This window comes from Ceratina calcarata, unplaced genomic scaffold (assembly GCF_001652005.2).
Source record: "Ceratina calcarata isolate Rehan_Ccalc_2016 unplaced genomic scaffold, ASM165200v1 scaffold93, whole genome shotgun sequence".
Taxonomy (NCBI): Eukaryota; Metazoa; Arthropoda; class Insecta; order Hymenoptera; family Apidae; genus Ceratina; species Ceratina calcarata.
In genome coordinates this window covers 271524-293173 of record NW_017180684.1, presented here as the reverse complement: position 1 = coordinate 293173, position 21650 = coordinate 271524, and the positions used below count along the sequence as shown (strand labels likewise).

At 40.2% G+C, this 21650-nt stretch overlaps 3 protein-coding genes and 1 long non-coding RNA gene across 8 annotated transcripts in view; 2 read left to right on the top strand and 2 right to left on the bottom strand.

Annotated features, from left to right (window-relative positions):
* kay (transcription factor kayak) overlaps window positions 1–3464 on the bottom strand; it is a 31514-nt gene extending 28050 nt beyond the window's left edge. Inside the window, exon 1 of the mRNA XM_018035880.2 lies at window positions 3079–3464. Within this exon, the coding sequence (XP_017891369.1) occupies window positions 3079–3210 (132 nt within the window). The 5' untranslated portion in view covers window positions 3211–3464. The remainder of the gene's footprint in view (window positions 1–3078) is intronic.
* Window positions 3465–6921: 3457 nt separating this feature from the next.
* Window positions 6922–18234, top strand: LOC113465153 (uncharacterized). Its single transcript, XR_003389987.1, has 3 exons — window positions 6922–8458; window positions 17985–18053; window positions 18126–18234. It is a non-coding gene; the product is annotated as an uncharacterized LOC113465153 (long non-coding RNA).
* On the bottom strand, window positions 9058–19877 carry Rme-8 (receptor mediated endocytosis 8). Of its 2 annotated transcripts, none has more exons than XM_026819119.1 (18): window positions 19520–19877; window positions 19105–19372; window positions 17917–18762; window positions 17176–17619; window positions 16653–17063; window positions 16019–16584; window positions 15030–15945; window positions 14603–14959; window positions 14341–14532; window positions 13768–14280; window positions 13081–13659; window positions 12586–13015; window positions 12238–12520; window positions 11953–12166; window positions 11696–11881; window positions 11453–11593; window positions 11130–11370; window positions 9058–11061 (listed from the first exon to the last, which is right to left on the bottom strand). In XM_026819119.1, the coding sequence occupies exons 1-18, from the start codon at window positions 19585–19587 to the stop codon at window positions 10946–10948; spliced, it is 6771 nt and encodes a 2256-aa protein (XP_026674920.1). In that variant the 5' UTR covers window positions 19588–19877; the 3' UTR covers window positions 9058–10945. The 2 variants fall into 2 exon arrangements, with proteins under 2 accessions (XP_026674920.1, XP_017891348.1); XM_018035859.2 differs by having other exon boundaries at window positions 17176–17544.
* A 93-nt stretch (window positions 19878–19970) lies between these two features.
* Window positions 19971–21650, top strand: part of LOC108631722 (angiogenic factor with G patch and FHA domains 1) — a 21192-nt gene continuing 19512 nt past the window's right edge. For 2 of the 4 annotated variants that reach the window (XM_026819122.1, XM_026819121.1), the window contains exons 1-5: window positions 19971–20679; window positions 20753–20992; window positions 21088–21240; window positions 21307–21330; window positions 21428–21578. In XM_026819122.1, coding sequence (XP_026674923.1) covers window positions 20497–20679; window positions 20753–20992; window positions 21088–21240; window positions 21307–21330; window positions 21428–21578 — 751 coding nt within the window. In that variant the 5' untranslated portion in view covers window positions 19971–20496. The remainder of the gene's footprint in view (window positions 20680–20752; window positions 20993–21087; window positions 21241–21306; window positions 21331–21427; window positions 21579–21650) is intronic. The other 2 variants (XM_026819120.1, XM_018035860.2) reach the window with 2 other exon arrangements.

Sequence of the window (21650 nt, the reverse complement as noted above, 5' to 3'; positions counted from 1 at the left end):
CCTTCTATACTTTTTAGCACGTAGCTATTTATTATTAGCATTATTTTTCCGACGTCTGATTTCTTTTTAATTATAGGAAATGCGTTTTTCTAAGGTACATAAACTTTTGGGACTGATTGTATAGCCAATACATCCTTATGGCAACACAATGGAGTAGAGAATCTAAAATCTAAAATGATCGCGGCTTTATTCCATCGAACAAAGAGACATTTTAATGAGCACGGGGTTAATCGAATGTTTGTGGGTAAACCAAAAGATGAACGCTACGCGTGAGGCATGACAATGGTCGTCGAAAATCATGCGAGGCGAAAGCCACGGTCGGTCTTTTTACAGAGAGGACTGTGCACAAACCGAAGGAGGCGAAACCTTTTTGAATATTCAACGTAAAGACAGACCGCCGTGTTAAAAGGACCCCCGTGCGTTCCTCTGACCACGAATAAAGCACGAACATCGCGTATCCTCTACCAGGAATAAAAGGAGATATAATGGTCGAGGAAGCGCACGCATGAAACAAGATTACGCATCCGTGACTTCGCTGCCGATCGACCGCTTACTGATTCCTGCGCATCACGTTCGAAAATTTCAAGTTCCGAGAATAACTGGACAGGCTCGGGACAAGGTAATCCCTCGAATACGAAGCAGTACACATTTTACTGTTTTACGGCTTCCCTGGAAACTAATTTCCATCGTCGACAGCTACCGAAGTCATCAAGAAATATGAAAGCTTTTATTTATGGCCGATTTCGTTAGAAGATTAGACGCGCAGTTAGACGGTACACTCCGTTATCTTACTGGACTTATCTAGGCCACTGGATACTTTCTCCCTAAGCATTACCCAAACCTGGGCTCCCACCTATACAGTAGCCTTGCCTTACAATTCTGAATTTCTTTCAACAAAAGGTGGCCGAGTATAAACTCTGTATCTCAAGTAAAATAAACAACGTACCTTACATAGTATTTTTCTTTTCATTGCAATCTCTGTGCATTCACATTGAATCTTTCCTGAAATGACTTGAAAATAATTCTCTTTAGGGCAGGGTAATCGTTATTTATAACGCGTGGTAAAGTTTCCCGATGGAACACGTAAATATTTCTTCTCGGCGTTTAATATTTGGATTTTATCTACTGCTCGAACCCTACCGTTAATGGCGATAAGAGATAATTAGGTGACAACAGCTGCCTCGGCCGGCCGCCTATCTGTTCATAAAACTACGCGCCGCGGTTGTTGCTTTTCTATACATACATATGTACGAGGCTCGTGCGTGCGCCGGCACAGCCCCGCGCGTGTTTTTAAATGACCGCGTGCGTTGTCATGAGGCGAGCGTGTACGGGTTTCTTTATAAAACAGCTGTTGGGGACAGCAGAAGCCGTGGCGGTCGAAATACTTAGATCAATACCGTAGCCAGCAGAATTTATGCACGTGGGGTGAAACGGGAGACTAGCCGTCGCAAGGGGAACCGTTCCGACCCCTCGAAATCGTCATCGGTGGCAAACCGTACACACGAAGACCGCAAGGTGTGGTTCTTAACAAATATTCGGTTCATCGGCCTCTTCGATTCAGGGGCGATAAAACCCGATGTTTTTTTAAAGATTTTACGTCCTTTTCGAGTGGTTCTCGTTTACTGTAGGATCGTGGCGAGGTCCTTTTCATCGAATTTCGTTGTTTACACGAGGTTTTATATAATAAGGAAACCGCGCGTGTTTTTCATACGTATCTGTTGCCAAGAGTGACGCAAGGGAAAGAAAATGGAAATTAGCGTAATCACTCGCGACTATAAAGGCATACGACGTCAATGCGCACGTCGTATTCTACGTTGAAACCTGTTTTGTCGGACCGGACAAGAATTAATCGTGGCTTCCCACTTTGCATGTAGTTACATCGTCTTTTTTCTAAAGAAAATTTCCAAACGAAGTACAGTAATTTTTTAAAATAAAACTATAAACAAGACGCGTATATTCTATTCGCACATTTCATACGATTAGCTAATATAATTTATAAACTGTATCTAGTAGCTACTGAAAGTCTATTGTAAGGAATTCTATGTGTACATTGCTACGCTGCTGCATTAGAACGACAATCATTGATCTGCGGAGATCAATGAATGGACAGCAATGTATAAAGCCGCATTTCAGAGAACAATTCTATAGTAACTGGGAAGTTTATTGGCGAGCCTTATGCGAGCAACGCGTGCCTTAAATGGACACCTAACCAGTTGGGATAAGAATGAAAGTTGTTTATCTGAGTATGCACATTTCGCGGAGCACAATTGCTATTATTATCGCATACGAACACACGATTTCTCGGTTCCTTTTGTTAGCTGAGTTAGGTCTTATCGTAGCCGCGGGAGAATTATGAAAATCGAAAATCACGTTTGCAAGACGAACAATTTATAGCGATGACGCCACGAGTTATAAATTTAGATCTCGGCATGTGTACCATCCTCATGTGACAGACTGCAGTATCCTCTTAACGACTGTCAAACACGATTCGTTAATTATACGTACAACGATTCCTGAGAAGACAGCGCATGACGTTTCTTCCTTGTCGAATGCATAATTTGAAATTGGATTTCGGTGTTCCGAGAGAATCGAATTTAGAACGGAAACTTAACAGATAGTGGAAGAACGTTGTTTATATTCCGATTACTACGTTCCATGAAATCGACGAATTTATCGTCCTCCTGAAATTCAACGTATACGTGGAAATTGTTGGTTTCGAGGCACGTATTCCGCCGTCCTTACCAAAACCATTAATGACGACGTTTCCTCCGTACGATAAAACTATCACCAGTAACGAATCGTATCATTTTAAATAATTCATTCAAAGAAATCATTGTTACATAACGTGTTCGCTGGGCTGTTCGCGTGTCGTTAAATATGTATTTTCGTGAAAACCTCGTATTGCGTTCGGGCAACGGCACCAGCACGCCTTATCAGATAGCTACCACATACTTACGCGTGCAGGCGCACTCGCAGAACGAATTGCATAAGTTGGCATATTCATAAGGAGAAATCTGGTTCTTCAGCGACGGAACATTTTTATGTGAATTGAAAATAGACAACTGGACCGGTACTTACGTTGCTAGGTAGCACGGATGAATTCGCGATGCTGGAGAGAAAATCATGGCTGACGCGGGAGCTCTGTGACGTTCCGCTGTCGCTGGACACGCTCGAGCTGTCGTAAAGCACGTCCGACACGTCGAGCTTCATGTTTACGTTGAGGTTCAACAGGATTAACCTAGCCGATTCCCTCGCGCGAAAGGAAAAGTCGAAGCCGAGAGTTCACGATGTTTTATAACCTCAATTACAAGATTGCACCGTGGCCGAGATCGGGTGGAGCGTACGCCGGATAAACTTTCTTACGAAGAACGCAAAAACTGCACACAGGAATCGCAGGTTCCTTTGCCCGAAACCGTGTGAAACTGCGCCCGATGACTCATACCGTGGGGAATACCTCGAGGTTCGCGCACGTTCAGTCTTCGGCTCAACGATCTGAGCTCTGCGAGGCTCCACGAACGCGTATGACGTCACTAGCTATTCGCGGCCGACCAATCGCGGCGCTTGGACCGCGACGTTCGCGTCGCTCGGGCCAGGACCGACCCCATTCGCGATGAAAGCAGGTTCCCCTCGCTGGGGTTAAAAAAAACGTCGAATGAAATAAGAAAAAGATGATCTCGTCGGTGATGAAACGCCTGATTGTCAACACCGATTTGTCCGCACGTAAATCAAATCTTCAGAGACATCGCTGCACAGGAATTATGGTCGCTGTTTTATTCGAACAGACGACCTTAGACTTATCAGGAAGGATCGTTTACATCAGATAAAGACGTTCAAGGATGAACAGATACGTCCATGTTACTTAAGGACTGTCTTCTAATCGCTCGCTATCGATTAGTCACATCTGTTTGTAACCACGTGCGTATTCTAAACACTACAGCGTCGATCATGTCCATACGTATTTTAGTACGGATCAATGATTGCCTTCGTTATTATTTTATCTCTGACTGGCTCCCGTTACTGTTGCAAGTCATTCCGCGGCTTGTTTTCTCTTATTGGCGATTCGTGTAATTGTCATTGCGTAATCGATAATGGCATTGGAGCGGAAACTTTCCGAGAGATCCGAACGGCGCCGAATGCCAGAATCGCGGCGGTGGTTTCGTTCCTGGCACTGATTTCGAAGGAGTCTGCAGTGGCCTCCCTCAAGAACGAAAATTTCAAACGAACGGCGCGCACCGTTTCCAAGAATCGTCGATGACTCATGCGGCAGCTCGTGTGGGCGGTGAACGGGGTAGCCGGAACATATCTAACGAGACGCCTGACTCACCGATCTGATATGTCGGAAATTCGCGCCTTAAACCTGCTCCCTCCGGATGGCTAGACGCTCCTCGACCTGTCGTTTCCGCCGCTTCAAAGAAGCCTACAGGTGCCACGAACCGGTGGCCAAGACACGAAGGGAGTCGAGCTGCCATTGACAACTTCTCGTTCCGTTATTAGCTTTATGCATCATTAGCCATGAACTCCGACACGCGCACCGGAGAGATAAAAATTCTGCTTCCAAATCGAAAACATTTGTTGCGAACGATGGATGGGTCATCGTAAATTTATCCGCAATATTGTATCATCGTGCGCAAGACTCGCAGGCCGAGATCGACGGTATTGTTTCCAATGAGACTACCTGGACTTACTTCGAGTTAATAGGGGTCGTAAAATTTATTGCACGCTTATTATCCAATTAAATTCTGGAAGGAGCTTATTATCTTCGTTATAATGACCGATGCTCGAGACTCTAAATAGACATGACCTATTAGATTATTTTTCTATTTTTACAGGGATCAAGCTCATCCACTTCGTGCGTCTGAGAGAAGCGTAATGTCTTCTTACGGGCACGAAGAATAAGGGGCTGACATTCACCTGCTTAGCTTCACACCATGATGAAATTCGAATAGACAGGCGGTTGTCGTCCTTGAGCTAACTTCTGCCTATAGCCAAGGCCTCGACTTATAGTCACATTTGAAACGTTACCCGATTGGAAAAATACGACGCCATGGAATGTCATTGCCGTTTCGTGAAACGGTGCCGCACGGTCAATCTGGCTGTACGCGCGCATTCGGGGAACGACACGAAGCTCGTTTCGCTTCGCCCCGGTCTGAAAATCTAGGCTAAGCCCTTGTTCGCTAGTTTTCGAGGCTGACTCGGCATCGATCTTCCTACTGAAAAGTCGAAAGGAACGCATCTGACGCGCGAGATACCGCGAGCGCGGCAACGCTTGCGGTCGCTGATAATCGAGCATATGCGCATTTAAGTACGAATCGTAACGGCGATGCTCCACTGACGCAATCAACCGAAGTTTCCTTTCTTATCACGTCTGCCTCGAATATGGACAAAAAGACAGCTATTTTAGCGTAGGAACTATTAACAATGATTGCGAAACGGCGTGTTATAAACTGCGACAATTTTTAACTCTTTTGTCCTTCCTACCGCGTTTCTCTCGTGAATCAGTTTTAACTCCACAACGCAGTGCCGGTTAACGATAACTTTATCAGTCCGACATAATCTGCGGACACGTTTTTAGCCAGCGCTCGGGGTATCGACCTTTACTCTCGCAACGCGATGAAATACGGAAAACGCGAAACCGTGCGGCCGCACGTGCATTACCATCTAAGCCGTGCTATCTCGATATGCTCGTTACTCGTTGCGTGCTCTTTTCGCGGCGGCACACAAAGCGGACCGCGATAACGTCACGTGGCTGCTGACCATCGCGGAATTTTCTTAAACAAAGGAGGAAAGGTAGTATTAATTGTAGATACGTCGTCGCGGACTATTTGCGAACAATACCGGGCGGCGAGTTTTGGACTTTGCACCCGGGTCGCAGCTGCGAGAGCAGTTGAAATGAATCAACACCCCGCTTTGCCTGTCGCGAGACACACGTGCGTTTCGGTCCGCTTGCGTTGTTTGCAAACGCGAGAGATAAAGCGCGCTCACTGCGAGGATAGATACAGTATTTACGCTGATAATTTGGACATGCGATCGACGCTTTGTACGTTCAATTTTTGCGCTGCACGCATTACGATCAGACACCGTCAATTTTTACACAATGCGAAATGTTTGTGATATCAGTTTAAAAAATGTGATTCAAATAAACACACTGTTCGATTTAGAAAACATGACTTAACTTAATGGTCGTCGTTGCGATGAACAGGAAGTCGATGTTAAAATTACTTCGTCGCGGATTGGCATTTAGCTTCTTTTGTACCTGCCAAGGCTGACGACTCGGAGGAAACCAATAGTGGAGCAGCTGATGGAAAAGCGGAACAAAGGCATTGTTTTTGCCTGAGAAATCGATTTCGTAGGAAAAGACCGACGAGAATGTAAATCGCGAAGGTCGTTTCGATAGCGTCCGTGCATTGCAAAAGACTGCGCCTGTCGCATCAACGCACGGATCGAATTTCATGCAACTGCGATCTTTATTACCCCGAATCATTCGGTTACGAATGGTAAATGTCCGGCTACGTAAAGAGAGACGTTTGTTTAGGAAGAGTTAAATAAAGGATTATGTTTATTTGAAACAATTTAGTGTAACTGAGGTCAACAGTTACTGAAATGGTCGAGGTGGACGTGTTTGTCTGCGATGCATTGTGCGGAACGATGCGTGGGCGTAAACTGTCGGGCGCCAGCACGGAATTATAAATTTTAAGGTGGCAACCTTCTATTTCGTTAATCCCTTTTGACGCTCGCGAGCGACGAGGGCTCCGGAACAATGCGCATTCGGCGAAATGTCTAGTCCGAGGAAGTATTGTATGCAAAACAGTAGAATCTCGGTAATAACGTTCCCATATTTAAGGATGTACTGGCTATACAGTCAATCCCAAAAGTTTATGTACTTTAATAGTAATAGGAATCTATAATAACAAAGTCAACATGCTAGCATTGTTTAAGTGTAGGCCTATACATCCTTAAATTGTTTCGCTCTGTGCCGCGACGGACCCGTCGTGGGAACCAAAGCGAGAATTTTTATTCATGGTCAATTATTCTGTTATGCATACTGGAACTACCCGATAGGAATAAACTCGGACACGCTGTTATTATGTGCATACGGAACGTCCTATTTCTGAAGTTGGACATCATGTGTTCTCTCATTATCTATTAAAGATGCAATAATTCGCAATTTATAGACATCGCTGGTTACAATTTATGACACATTCGGAATGTGCAAACCGATAAATTATTTTTACGAACTACATTAATAGTTCTATAGATCTATTTGTAGAAAATGATACTTCATATGCACCAATCTAACATTTATAACGACGCAGTAATAATTGTTTTGATTTAAATAATAATCAAGGGCAGAAATAGACGCTCGTATGTCACGTTCGCGGTGTTAGAACGACTGTCAACTATGACTGCAATCGCGAAAAAAGATTTCAGGTCGTGTTATACTTTACGATTATCGCCAGGAATTAGTCATATCGCTATCAGAAATGAGTAAGATTTAAACATGCAGGAAATGTTTCGGTAGACCGAATTCTTTTGTGCACGAGCAGTCCTGTGCGAGATATCAACGCTTAAATGCCACGAGATAAGAAGCGGTTTAACACGCGTTGCATTGTGATTTCTATTTTTCTAACAATAAGCTGCTCCGCCAGATAAACCGGAAACTCAAGAGCGATCATGATACCATCGAACTGAGTTTGATCTTTGGGCTTACGTATGGCTGCAATCGATCATTTAAACGCATTCTGGTTGTATCATTAATTCTTCTTTCGTGTATGTATCGAGAAATTGTTGACACCGAGTTTAGTAAGGACATGTTCTATCTGTATAAATGTAAAATCTGTTACGAAATCAAATCTATAGGTGCAATTACGTATCTTCTTAAAATAGCTGATAGGATTCACATTTAACTGATCTACGAATTCGATACACTTGGACGTTTCATAAAACAAACAATTTCGTTGTAAAGGACTGAGTTCAGAAATATCTAGCTCATTGTCGGGAACTGACACAAGATTATCCTATCTAAAAATACTTAGATGACACATTGAAGCGGAATTCTAAAAAAAGAAATTGTTCTGCGCGTAAATATCGAGTTTGCTCAATACATAAATTTTTTTCAAATATATCTAATCGTATTTGACGTCATTAGGATTATTATGTGTACGATAACGTTTATATGAGGTCGAGAAAAGTAATTCTAGCTAAAAATGGGTAAATTTTAATTAATTAATTAATAAATGGATGAGGAAAGATCTTGCCATTTTCATTTTATGTATATGATCTTTGACCGATCCTTGGAGTGAGAATTCGAGATCAGGGATCATCACCTTAGATCACCCGAATAATCACGTACGAAGATCGACCAATTCTGGAGGGAGACTATAAGCCTCACCCGCGATGCAAGAAAATTTTTATAAGAGGGAGGAAACGACGAGCTGCCCATAAGCCTCAGTACGATGTTGTAAGTTTGTTATTCACTTTATATCCGCATTTCGATTGACTCTTAATAATAATAACGTTAATTCTCTTATAATATATTTATTTTATACGTCGTAAATGGTCCTTTGGTATTTTGTTATGGGAAATCGTAACCCTGGATGCTATTTCCTATCTTGAAATTTTCACATTATCCATTCGTCGTCCAGTTAAAAATATATGTTAGCTGTGTATTATGTATTTTCTATGATACTTTCTCTCGTTACTCTTGATATTTTATACCACTCGATTACATACGTGATCAATTTAGTGCCGTAGAAAATGAGCATTATATCAGCCGGTTCGAAGTCGACATGTGTTTGTAATCGGACGTCAAAAACTGGGCGGTGAAATCCAGATAACGTAAAAAGACTGTGACACGATACTGAAGTTCAGACATTTAAATTACAGTATAGAATTGTACGTAAAATTTATTTGCTCAAATCGTCTGGAAGAGTCGTAAATTCTACTTTCCTCTAACGTAAAAATGCTGTATAAAAATCGATGAATTTCGACGAACTACTTCCTCATTATTTCGATGATGAATATTTAAAAAAATCAAACTCGAGTAAGCAGTACTCACGATTAATAAATATAAAAATTGCATAATTTTACAGTCGACCTTCTGTTAACTGTACCATGTGCAAAATCGTTTATTTTCTAATTATACGTACAATAATCTGTGGTATAACTTTCATATATATTATGTATATGTTTATGTACAATATCTTACTCTTGAGACCTTAAGAACTCAGGCGCGAATACATAAAAATAACTAAGGCTCTTCTGTATTTATTTACCTCCAGCCTCGCGACTGTCTCAGTAACAATATTACACACACAGCACGCCAATCGTTTAATCTTTGTATTTTTAGTACGCGCAAACGATCTCTATCGTCTCACTTTTATTTAACTAGATAATCGCTTTGCATTCTCTTTACGTTTTTCGAAAAAATAATCAACCGACGAGTCGAATGCACGGAAAAGAAATTTTTCTACGGATCATTCAGCTGAAAAGCAATGAGCTTAAGACGAGGAACTGTTGTTGCGTTCGATTTTTCTATAGAAGTTACAGTATTTGGAAGTTTATTCCCGTTACGAGTGGAACTATACGCTCTTTCTAATTTATTTTGTTACCTGTAGGACATTCGACTCGTCGATTCAGAATAGCAAAAGTTATAACTATTATTGATGGATGGCAAGTAAAGAACACCGCGTAACGTGTTTCTTTTTCATATTTGGTTTTTGTATCTCTAAATTTACAGATGTCGTACCCTCGTTGAATTATCGCTTCGTTAAAATACTAGAAATTGATATGAAAAAGAGGAACTCCCTACCAATGAAATCTCCTATTCCATTCGACAGATCCTCGTGCAGTATCACCGAGAAATTTTCAGCGTTTTTTTTCGGCCTTAAGCGCACATAAAACGGTCTATACAACAAAGTACGATTATGTACACGTATGAAGTATATGAAAAGAAACTGCGGTATAACGTTTTGTAGAGAGAACAATACGAATTGTGCCAAAGTAATAAACAGACAGAATTTAAAAATTTTCTTCACGCTTGTAGTTTCTAAGTTCTCGTTTTATTTTTAATAAAAAATTCGTTGAGAAAACATTTATGATGACAACATTAATGCGAAGAAACAGTAAAAATTTGTTTTTATTTTCCATAGCTATTGTCTATCACTTAAAATTTGAAAAAGTGTCTATTTATGATTTTGTACACTGAGTGAAAGGAAAACATTTCGCCGTATCGAAAAATGCGATTAGTTTATGGAGACTGATATCATTAAGACTTACTATTAACGTTTTTTATGTAATGGCGACGGTGACTGGAATAATAGAACTTCGTTTAATTACGAGACTCTGAGAATTAGTCAAAAGTTGGACCAAGTGTACGTTACATTTAAATGTATGGATGTCTGCGTTTTCGTATCCAAACGTTTCGTCAAAAATTATTAACCACATTCAGACACAGCGGCAAAGCTGTGCTCCTTTGTTCATGAGGAATGTCAGCGCGTTAGTTATAAAAAAAATGTATCGGAAGATTTGGTAAGCGCGAAATGAAACGTTGTCTAGAATAATATTTTCAGAATCGACTGGGGAGACTTATTATTCGCGGGACATTATCTAGAAAATTTGTTCTCTAACGAAAGACTTTCATTAAATACTATCTTTTGCCACATGCCGAATATCGCAATGAGGATGACACTTATCTTGCGTAATTATATATAATCGTAATAGCACAATAAAAAGTATCATTGTTATATATATATCTTATTACAAATGTAAATTCAACAAAAAGAAAAAAAAAACATTATCCGATCGATAGATCCCTTATTTTAAAGAGCCAAAAATCACAGGCAATGTAGTCTTTACATCGGTAGTTACTTACCGATAGCAGTTTCCAGAATTCGCGTACTTACTCCCTATCGTATCTCTTTTCTCTTTCATTACAATGCTACCTGTATCAGATACTATCGTTCCTATTAATTAAACTATCTTCTTTGTCAACTGGAGGCGGAGCGGTGGTCAGAGTTGTACTAGGGCCAGCCGTCAAGTAACCAGCGGATACCGGCGTTCCAGCTGCACGATCATATAAATTGTATTATACATTTATTGAGAACGTATCGAAATAAAAATATATATCTCACCGGTAAGGTAACCAGAATTATTCGTATTAGAAATGAATAGATCGTGCCGCTGATCTTTGTACTCCGCCCAGACGCTCGACTTCTCCAGTATGGCATTCACTTTCTCGCCTAACAACAAGCTTCTGGTCATTGCTTTCAAAGCTTTGACTATCTGCGCTTTGGTCGTCGCAGGATTCTCTATCACGTCTAATCGTCCTTCTAATATATTTAATAGATATGGTACCATTTCGGCATCCAATGCCTGGAAAACAATTAACATCGTAGTTAAGACTTTGAAGACTTATAAAATGAACAGTAGTAATGCTATTCGTAGTTTTATCTACCTGTTTTATAAGTCTATCCTCGTTAGTCGAAAATAGCCTGTTCAAGGTCTCGCACGCCACTGTTATCATATCTTTCCTAGATTGCATAGCATGTTTCAATGGACTAATACATTCCGTTTGACAAATAGATGATATACAAATCTGCAAGCGTTTAATGATGATATACAATCTAGCGTTTAACGTTAATGGTACTGCCTATTGTGCAATATTTCGCGATGTTCCACTAAAAGTTGACGAACTTACCTCGCTCGTAGCTAATTGATGAAGTATCAGTATCGCAGTTTTGTACACAGATGGCTGATTGTTTTGCATTGCCATTTGTCGGCAGAGTCTAGGTATGTGACCTAGCGATGGAACCTGATCCGCTAACGTTGGTTGTGCTTGGAGTAGAGAAACCAGTGCTTGTGTCGTTAATTCCAACATATCCGGCTGATCAAAGTATCATTGAATAAATGAATATATTCTCTTTGGCATAAAAGAATTACGTATTTTACACTTACATCAGTTTTATCCCTAGACATAAGCGTTAACGTGGTGTCCATAAGTTCGCTCAAGAATTCTTTAGGTTTCCTAAGAGCCCACGCGGGACTGGCTATGAACAGTCTGAGATAAACGCCTCCGACTACGGGCTCGTTCGTGGCAACATCAATATTACTTTGTGTATCAGGTAACTTTAATACCGTGTTAGGATTCCGTCTTTGCAACGCGTAATATCTAAAACAAGTTACAAATCGTAATCAAGTTTAATTTAAATTTACTAGATCTCTCGTGAATTGATTACTTACTCATCTTTCAATTCTCCAATAATTCTCGAGACTTTGGCTTTGGCGTCGTCATCCCAAATTAGTTCAGGGTTCTCGTGTTTCGTCTCGAACATATGAACGCACTGTTTTGGCGCGTCTCTGATAGCTTCGCTGAATAATCTGGGAAGGAATTTCGACAAATCTAGTTTCACTTTCGGTCCGGCCAATTTGTCAGACGACATTTTGCCGAGCAGTTCCGCGGCAGCTTCGCGTACTTGAGTATTACTTGAATTACAGAACAGTTCGACAATGTATACAACAGCTCCTAAAATTATCATCGATCGTTTAAAAGATAGAATCAAGAAAATATAAGGTGTGAAAAATTGGTACCTTTGGCCAGTGCATCTTTCACGATCTTCGTCGAGCTCATTAAAGCGTACAAAGTTTCTAGTGTGAGTAGCTGACACTCCTTCAGAGAATTTAAAGCCAACAGCAAGTATACTACAACTTCGTTCGCCGCGATATCGTCTACGCATTCTTGATTCTTCGTAACGTTGCTTATAACTTCGAGCGCGTTCTTTTGTATCAATTTGAAATTATGGCAATTCAGAAGTCCGAACAGTAATCTGAAGTGCCCTATGCATTGCAGTTCGATCCCTGGATTATTTTTAATCACATTTCTTAAGCCTTCCAACGTCATAACGATGTGTTCCAGTTTCTGTTGGTCTTTCTTAGCTAACGCCACGTTTATCATCGACGACAAATATTTTGATGATTCCGACAAAAAGTCGAGCAAATTGATTGTAAAACTTTTGGGATTCTACAAAATGGTTGAAAAACAACAATATATTTTTATTAGAAAAATGTTAGAAAACATTGAATTACCTCTATGGGGAAATTAGGTTGCTCGTTGTACACTTTTACAAATATTTCTCCAATGATCAGTTCGCCTGCATGCGAACTATACTTAAAGTCGCTGAAATCGTGTTCGAAATTATCGTTCCCGTTTAATCTCTCTTGCCGTTTAGCTTCCAGATATTCGATCAATTCCGCCCTCGTTCCATTATCCCAAATTAGATACGGATTCGAGCAATTCGAGTTTAAGATTTTCAATATCTCTTCTGGCTTATCTTTCGCGAGCTGCCGGGCCAGATAAGGCGTCAATAAACTTTCTAACGCAGCCACGGTAACAGGATTAACAGGCGTTTCATCTTCTCCCGTCATGTAACCGCCTAGCCTGGCACAAGCTCGAACCGCGAGTTTCGCCAAGTTGTTCGCAACCTCTTGACGATTCTCCTCCTGATTCCTTTCCACGCCACCTTCCTCCAGCGTGTAGTCGTAATTAAACATAAACAACAGCAAATGCCACAGTGCACCGGATTGCAGCAATTGCATTTGTAGTACACTGTCTGTGGCGAGAGAAGAAACGCACTCCGTGGCCACTGAGCATAACTTTGTTAAATGCTATAAATAGATTACAAATTGTACCGATTTCATTACTTGGAAATTAATATTTACATTGAATAAATATCAGACACGATATAAAAAGAAATGAAAATTTCGTGTACCAACCTTGAAGTGTAATATTCTACAAAGATCTTTAACTAGTTGCGGTAGTTCAATGATTCTGTCTTTGCAGCCTCTGAACGAGCCGGCGACCGAGAAACATCTAGTGATATGCATGCAGACTTGCACCGCTATGTCTGTAGGCTTACTCGATTTGTTTAGAACGGATACGCATCTCGTGTAAGCGTCTAATAGCACGTCTAATCCTCCTTCTCTGCGCAGTTCCTCCGCGTTCAACGCGGAACAATGCACGGTGTGATACGCGAGTTCGCTGGCGGCAGCCAATAACGGGGCCGATTTCGAGAACAACTGTTCGTCGTCTGTTTCTAGCTTGATCGTTTTAATCAGTTGCGGGTATCCTGCATATTTGTATGGTCTCAATTCCTCCGAGTATCTATGGAAAAGAATGCTCTGCGTTCTTAGAATGAGTACTATGTTATCTGGATTCGGACCGTCGGTCGACCAGCAACTTCGACTGCATAGAAATTCATAAGCCTGATTGACAGCCTCGAACTTATCCTATGGACAAAATTGCCATGAAGGACTGTACATGTTAATTGAGTTTTAAGTAAAACTTACTCTGCCCTGTGGATTTTTGTCGGGATGATACATTTGTGCGAGTTTATAGTATGATTTCCTGACTTCGGCTTCGTTATGTTGTTTCCCGCTAGTTAATTGAAGAACTTTGTAAGCTTCGTCGACCGTCATTAGCGGTGGTTTTTTCTCTACTTCTTTCTTCCATGCATCTAACACGTCTTTCAATAAACGTACCTGAACATGAAACATTATTACGTTCAGCAAGAATGCGCAACGCGTAACTATACGAAATATTTTGACTGACCGGTTCAGGTACAGGCCACTGAGGGAATTTGACGGTATCACAAAGGTGTCTCAGATAGAATATCTGACAGAACAATTCCTTCTCTAATTGCGGATACCTTACAGCGGGTATAGCGATGTACTGATACCGAGCCATAGTGTGACTTCTTAATTTCGGTGAGAAGTCCGCGATATGCGTGGCTATCTTCTCGATAAGCATTCTCCTCATCTCAGCGTTCCAGATCGCTTCCGGCGTGTCGTAGTCACCGAGAAATATTTGAGCAAACTTTTCCGCGCCGTGATTTTCTAAATAGCTGACCATCGCGTCAGGCAGAAGTTGCCCAAGTATGCTTCGTTGCATTATATCCGACGACACATTCTATGATACAAAGGAATTGTATATAACGCGGTCGAACCATTGTGCAATTAACAGAAGAGAGAATACTTACATCGTCGGTTCTAAAAGCTTGCTTCGTGTGAGTCAGTTGCAAAAATCTCGCTATCGGTAAAACGTTCGAGCCAGTGTACATTAATATGAAATAAAAAACGCCAGTGAGGTAAATCTTGGAGACCTCCGCGTTGTCTCGCATTATTTCGCATAACAACGTAGCTACCTTTTCAACTAAAACCGGGTCGAACGTTAATAAAAGTTGAACGATATGGGGTAGGCACTGGAGATCGGATAATAACCGCTTCATGCGCGGAAGGGGCCTGATTACCGCGTCATCGACGTCCCTACTCGGGAAATACTCGCACATTTTGATTAAAACATTTAGAATCAATGTAGCTAATTCACTTTCGTTTATCACCGACGTCCCCTTCGCGACTAGCGTCCATTTCAGCTGCGGCACTTGCGAGATCATTCGCCATCCGTCCAAACCTTGAGCCCAGACCTTTGTCTTGTGCGATATTTGATTCGTTAGATACAGTTCCTTCAAGTCCTTCAAGCTTATAGGGCCTTTTCGCTGGTCCCCATCGTTATAATACCATTCCTTCTCCATACTATGTTGCTGCAGCGGATCTGCCTCGATCACGTTCGTTTGCGCGGGCACGACCGCTCTAGACGTGTGCAGATGAGCCAAAGTGAGGAGATCGACCAAAGTGCGCACACCGTTTTGATCCATTATATCTTTCACGTTTCTCCTATGCAATATAAGTTTATTTATGAACATGACTAGCCTATCGCGTTCCATTCTATCAGTGCAACGTTCCAGCATTCCTACAATATACTTTGTATCCGAAAATGGACCAATATCCTCGTAATATCGTTCATACACTATAGTCATTGCTTGCAAGCAAAGGCACTTCATTTCAACTTTTGTTGTTAATATGAATCTATGGTATAAGTCGTTAAAAAATTCGTATCTATAACAACAATACTTAAATAATTAATCAGTCAACGGGTGTACGGAAAACAAACGAATGTTATTATACATACGATTTTCTTATAGGACTGTCAGGACTATCTTTTTCCAACAGGAGCCTCAGGTAATAATCGCCGATCTTTACTTCGTCCGACAGGCACTGGTACTGTACTTCAAATTCTCTGTGATTCCATGCGATCAGAGTTCCGCCTGCCAAATCCTTGTCCGAACTGAAAGCGCGGATTTCATTCTCGAGCGCGGTTCTTAGTTCCTCCCGCGTTTTGTGATTCCAAATTAAATTCGGCAGTGAATGATCTTGATTGAATTTATAATAAAACAAATTCCAGTTCGCTTCCGATTTGATTCGTTCTCTACGTTTCCTCAGTACTATCGGCCGCTCCTTGATCTTCTCCTTGCGCTCGATACCGATCCTGGCACCCCAGTGCTGAAGAGCATGTTCGACGTGTTTCTCAACCACGCGCATCTGACGCTCGATCGCGATCCACTGCGGGCTCTTCTTGTTCCTCGACGCGTGATCTATGGCTATCTTTAAATTGTCCCGATTGTTCAATCGTTCTTTCTCGAGAAACGAATCGGGTACCTTCTCATCGGAATCTAAGTAATTTAACAAGCCAATAGGCTGCAAAAGTATTTAGACATTTTCATTCTTGCAATTACATACATATTACACTAATGATTTTAACTTACCATGATCCTTTTCAACAATCCCATGGCCGTCGGATGCCCGGTCACCCAGAGTCCTACAAGATGCCTGCACAACTGTCTATGCGTTAATAATCTACCGTCGGTACCAATGGTAAAAAGACTGTTCAACAGATGCCTTGGCAATGCTCCCTCAGCGAGAGCGAGTTCTTGCATCTTCGCCGCGACTTCCGGTGCACCCTCCTCAATAATTGCTCTCATTATCAGTCCGGCACCTTTAACAATAGCTAGCGACGGATGTTGGAACAGTTTAAAAAGCGATCTTCCTCTCGCGGCGACCATTTCTAAAAGATTGTCGAAATGTTTGCCGTCGGTCGTTTCACTATATGGTACACATAGCGCGAAAGTTAAAAGATCAAGCATGGCAGAAACTACCAGAGCACCTGTGCCATGATTCTGAAATATTTATGTGAATGATAGTGTCGTATTTGCAGTACAGGGCAATAATTATTATTAGCCATTGCCATTGTTAAAAAAAATATATAACTCCAGCGTCTGTTATACTCACAATATGATTGATCCACATATCAAGCAAGCTTTCCAAAAATTTGTTACTACTGAGAAGACTACTTTTATTTAACTGCTCTTGTCTCAAATCGCAATCGTCGTGCATCGGTTGCATGAGAGCGCAAATACAGTCTATGGCAGCTTGCGTCACGCCGCAATCTTGCCGCTTCAAAGCCTTTACAACCTTGTGCCCTATAGCTTCTCTGAATCCAGGAAGCATTGTGAACGCAGTGAAACCAATTTTGCTAGCGACCAATCTCCTCAAAGCGTGAAACTGCGCCTCTATTTCACTGTTCGTTTCTAAATCTTTAATGACCAACGCGTTCAAAGCGCCAAGAATAATTTTGTCTTTATTCTCGGTAAAAAGACCCTGCAAGTAGTTATTCAGGATTTGGTACATTTGTACTTGTGATGTTGTTACAGTCCATTCAAGCGGTACAACATCCTAAACAAAAAAAAGAAACATGTCTTCAATTTAACATTACGATTCTTACAGAGCTTCATTAAAAAAATCAATAGGAAAGCTTCAGAGAGTAAAAGAGAGACGAAGAATATAATAAAAGTAGAGTATGAAAAATTGCACTGAACAATTAAATAAGAAATTCTAATATAGACGTATAATTTAGATTTGGAGGATCATTACCGCTTAAATGTATTGTACCAATTCACTGATTCATCTCGTGTAGAAATTTAATATTATATGTATGTACATACAGTATTAATTGTATTAAATATATCTTACATCTTGCGTAACAGAATAATTAAGACCACTGTAGGGAATGTTTGCATTAAATCTTTCCAAAATTTCAGCAAAAGTACGTCCATTGGGTGGTTGCTGGAGGAATTTAACGTGGGACGTTTCAACTTCTTCGTCGACAGGTAAATTAAGAGGACCAAGTCTCTTCCCTCTTGCTACCGGGTACATTCTTACGTGAACGTCTCTGTTACCAGATGCTCTGACGCCGTCCAGTAAGGAAGCTAACAAGGAATCTCTGTCTGTCGCCGTATAACTACGTGCTTGCCCATTAAGATATTGTATAGTAAATAATTGTGGATTCTCGTTATCACGGATCAAAGCGAAAATATCTGACAGCGGTCTGAGAGTACAAATGTTATATGTCTGAGGATCTCTTTCGAGTAGACAGGTATCAGAAAGACAAAGTGTCCTTCTCTGTGGGTCTACATATCTAGATGAATACTTGTGAACAGTGAACTCTGACACGCTCGTTATGTGTTCGTCAGCACTGAACTTGCCCAATCGTTGAGCAACAAAATCGTCTAGTTTGATTGGTTCCTTCAACACTTTTATACTGATACCTAAATTGTTCATAGCTGATTCCAGCAGCCTTTTCTTAATCTCTTCCATGTGCTGAGAAGCGAAAAGATGTAAACGTCCAAATCCGCCGCACACAATTACAAATCCATAAGGGTAATCTTTCATTGTAAGGATTCCTTCGAAATCCTTGTAACAATAACTGGCCAACACCATATTCGTTGCTGGGTCTAATTGGTCAAGACTATAAGGTGTTACTTCTAGTACAACAGGCAATCTCGTATCAGACCAATGATGCTTATAAGCCTGATATCTCTGAAATAGGAATATTATTTAATTAGAGATGCATTTTATATAAATGAAATTATATCTGATTCATTGTTGAAGAAGCTCACTCAGTATTTATCGATTATAGAAAAATTGTAACTAGTCATATGAGCATTGAAATTTGAGTAGAAGCGATGTAGAACAATGCATGACAAACTAGTACTCTGATACAATGATTGATACATGTATTAGTGGATATGAAATGACTCATGTATTATTAGATAACAAACAACTATAGAAACATATATTATGACCTAGTAACCATGTGGCTACATTGATAACAAGCGTGATTAAACTTTGTTCTGTGAAGGCTTAAATAAGAATACTTACCAAAATTTCTTTAGGCTTCTCAACAAACTGATTTCTATACTTTAGAGCTTCAGTCAATAAATGAGCTCTGTGTTCTGAACTAAACTTCATATTGTCAACTTTACGTTCCTTGCGCATTGTTATACTAAATTCGTACGAACCAAATTGATTTCTGTTTATTGGCTGAACGCTTATAAAATCTGAGTATTCCCATTTGTTTGTGACTTCTAATGTAGTAGGATTGTATGTTGTTATACCCATGGATCCGATTGAGAAAATGCGTTTGTACCTATTACAGAAAGGTCGAAAACTATGTAATAAGACATGAACATGAGTACAAAACATGTTCTTAGCTTTGAAACATATATTCTGTATTTATTAGACGTGTGAGTGGATTTGTGAAAAGAAAACCAGCTAGAAAAAAAGGGTAACTTACTTTCCTTTCCATGAATGTTTGGTGACCAGAAAGCATGCCACATCCTGGTTATCCTTTATCGGCATCATTGTAACATGTCCTGACAATGCCTTCTGCGTATTATTTTGAATAATGTTTGAACAAAACACTGGTTACCGTACGTGAAAGGTGATGAGCGTAGGAGGAACATTCGCATGCAGGATCATGCGTAAGTCATGTTCAGAATGATAGACAGCGAGAAACACAGAGTACCGTCCGAGCTGAGGGCACGGTGTTTACGTTTTGACATACGAACGAATATTTAGGCACTGTTTGATAGCGTTTCACCCAACAAATGTCATTTCCGACAACGATTCCATTAGACTGGGAGCAGCCATGATGCCAGGGGGTGTTAACAAACAGCTGTTTCCAGATGGCAGAATGATCTCTGATCAGCAGAACTGCGGCTCAAACCTCAAACGCAAGATCGTTGTTCTTTAAAATATTTTCTCTAATCATTATCAAGAAAGTTGTCATGTGTTCGTATCGACCAGATGAGTGATAGGTTTTAGAAAAGATTCATTTAATACTTTGAGATAAACTGCAAGGTAGCAAGTTGTTAACCAGGATTTTAATTCAAATTTTAGTTACGATTCATTTGCATTGGAACCGAGATCAAGTATTATTACACGAATTATTCTATTTATCTTATCTATTACTATTTCATCTTATCTAGTCGACTCCAAGAGGCTGTATGTGTACTCCTTGTGTACTCTGCCTCAAAGAATTTGTACAGACTAACTTCATGTCGATTATTCGTGTTAGTAACGTGAAGGTGGTAATGATACGAAACGTCACATATTTATGCTCGTGAAATCCGTTTCGTTCTTTGGAGACTGTATTTTTATTTGATCATGTTCATATAGTCTCTCTAAACTAGTTGGCTGTTACTCATTGCTCATCAAAAAGGAAGAAGCACATTTCTTAAAGTGAAGAGAAATATAAAATAAAGATATAAAATGGTAGAGAATAATACAACTAGTGAGAGTGATGAAGGAGAAGTAAAGTCAGATTTTGAAGAGGATTTCCAGGAAGAGCTGTACAACTTTCCTCACGTCTTAAGATTTATTCAGAGAATGCGTGATCACATCAAGAAGCAGAATAAGAAGATTGCCAAATTGCGAAACAAAATCAATCAACATGTAAGGACGATATTCCTCTGATTTTGTATTCCACTATTTATTTCTATGTCATTTCATATCCTTATACACATAGAAAAAACAGTTGATGCAAAGTAAAATCCTGGTCGATTATGGAACTCAAACAAATCCTCTGGAACATGAAAAGGAATTATGTCTTACTCAAGATTGGAATATAAGCAATGACAAAACTTTCAGCACTATTAAAGAACAAGTAACAGAAGTTGCAGAAGCTGTTGAACAACAAACTCGTTTCGTTTATGAAGAAACATCTGGTTTATTTTACGATTACAACAGTGGTTATTATTACGATGCAGTATGTCTTGTTATAATTCCTGTACATTTATATAGATATTGATTATTAATTTTGATTTGATGATTGTTTTTGCTTATGAGAATGTGTTCTCACAGAAACAAGGATTATATTACAATGGGAACACTGGTGCATATTACTATTATGATAAAGCTAGTAATATGTATCACTTCCATAGTCAAGTGACTGTGGACAAAGGAGCTGCACATGATCAAAACAGGAAGCAGCGGAAAACTAGAAAGGCAACCAAGGTGGAAATTGGAATTATTATTGAATAAACCTGTTCTTAATTAATAAATAATACATTTTGGTTGCAGGTTTCGGATGACATACATGAATTAGTACACGGCCTTTCAAACATATCAATTGTCAAATACAGACATCAAGCTCTAGGTAATTATCCTATGCACATGATATGCACATTTATCTCTCTTGTAGGATATGGGAAAGAAACGAAAGCTTGCCAAAAGAGATGAACAGTTCGAAGACGAACTCGAGGAGGGTGAATGTTCAAGCAATGACAGCAATTCTAATGACATTACACCAGAATTGTGTACTAGTAGTGATAGTGACCATGAAGATGAACAAGGTTTATTTTTTTGTATTCTTCTGTGTGTGCTTGCATTAAAAGTAATTTTTCATGAAAAGAAAGAGGTGTTTC

Bases quoted from the DNA above. Each gene is read 5' to 3' on its own strand.
- Rme-8 (XM_026819119.1), bottom strand. From the start codon at position 19,587: ATGATGCCGATAAAGGATAACCAGGATGTGGCATGCTTTCTGGTCACC. The intron at 17,620-17,916 runs GTAAGATATATT...TTTTTTGTTTAG, and splicing joins ATTATTCTGTTACGCAAGAT to GATGTTGTACCGCTTGAATG. The intron at 15,946-16,018 runs GTATGTATAATA...TTGTTGTTATAG, and splicing joins GACAGTCCTATAAGAAAATC to ATACGAATTTTTTAACGACT.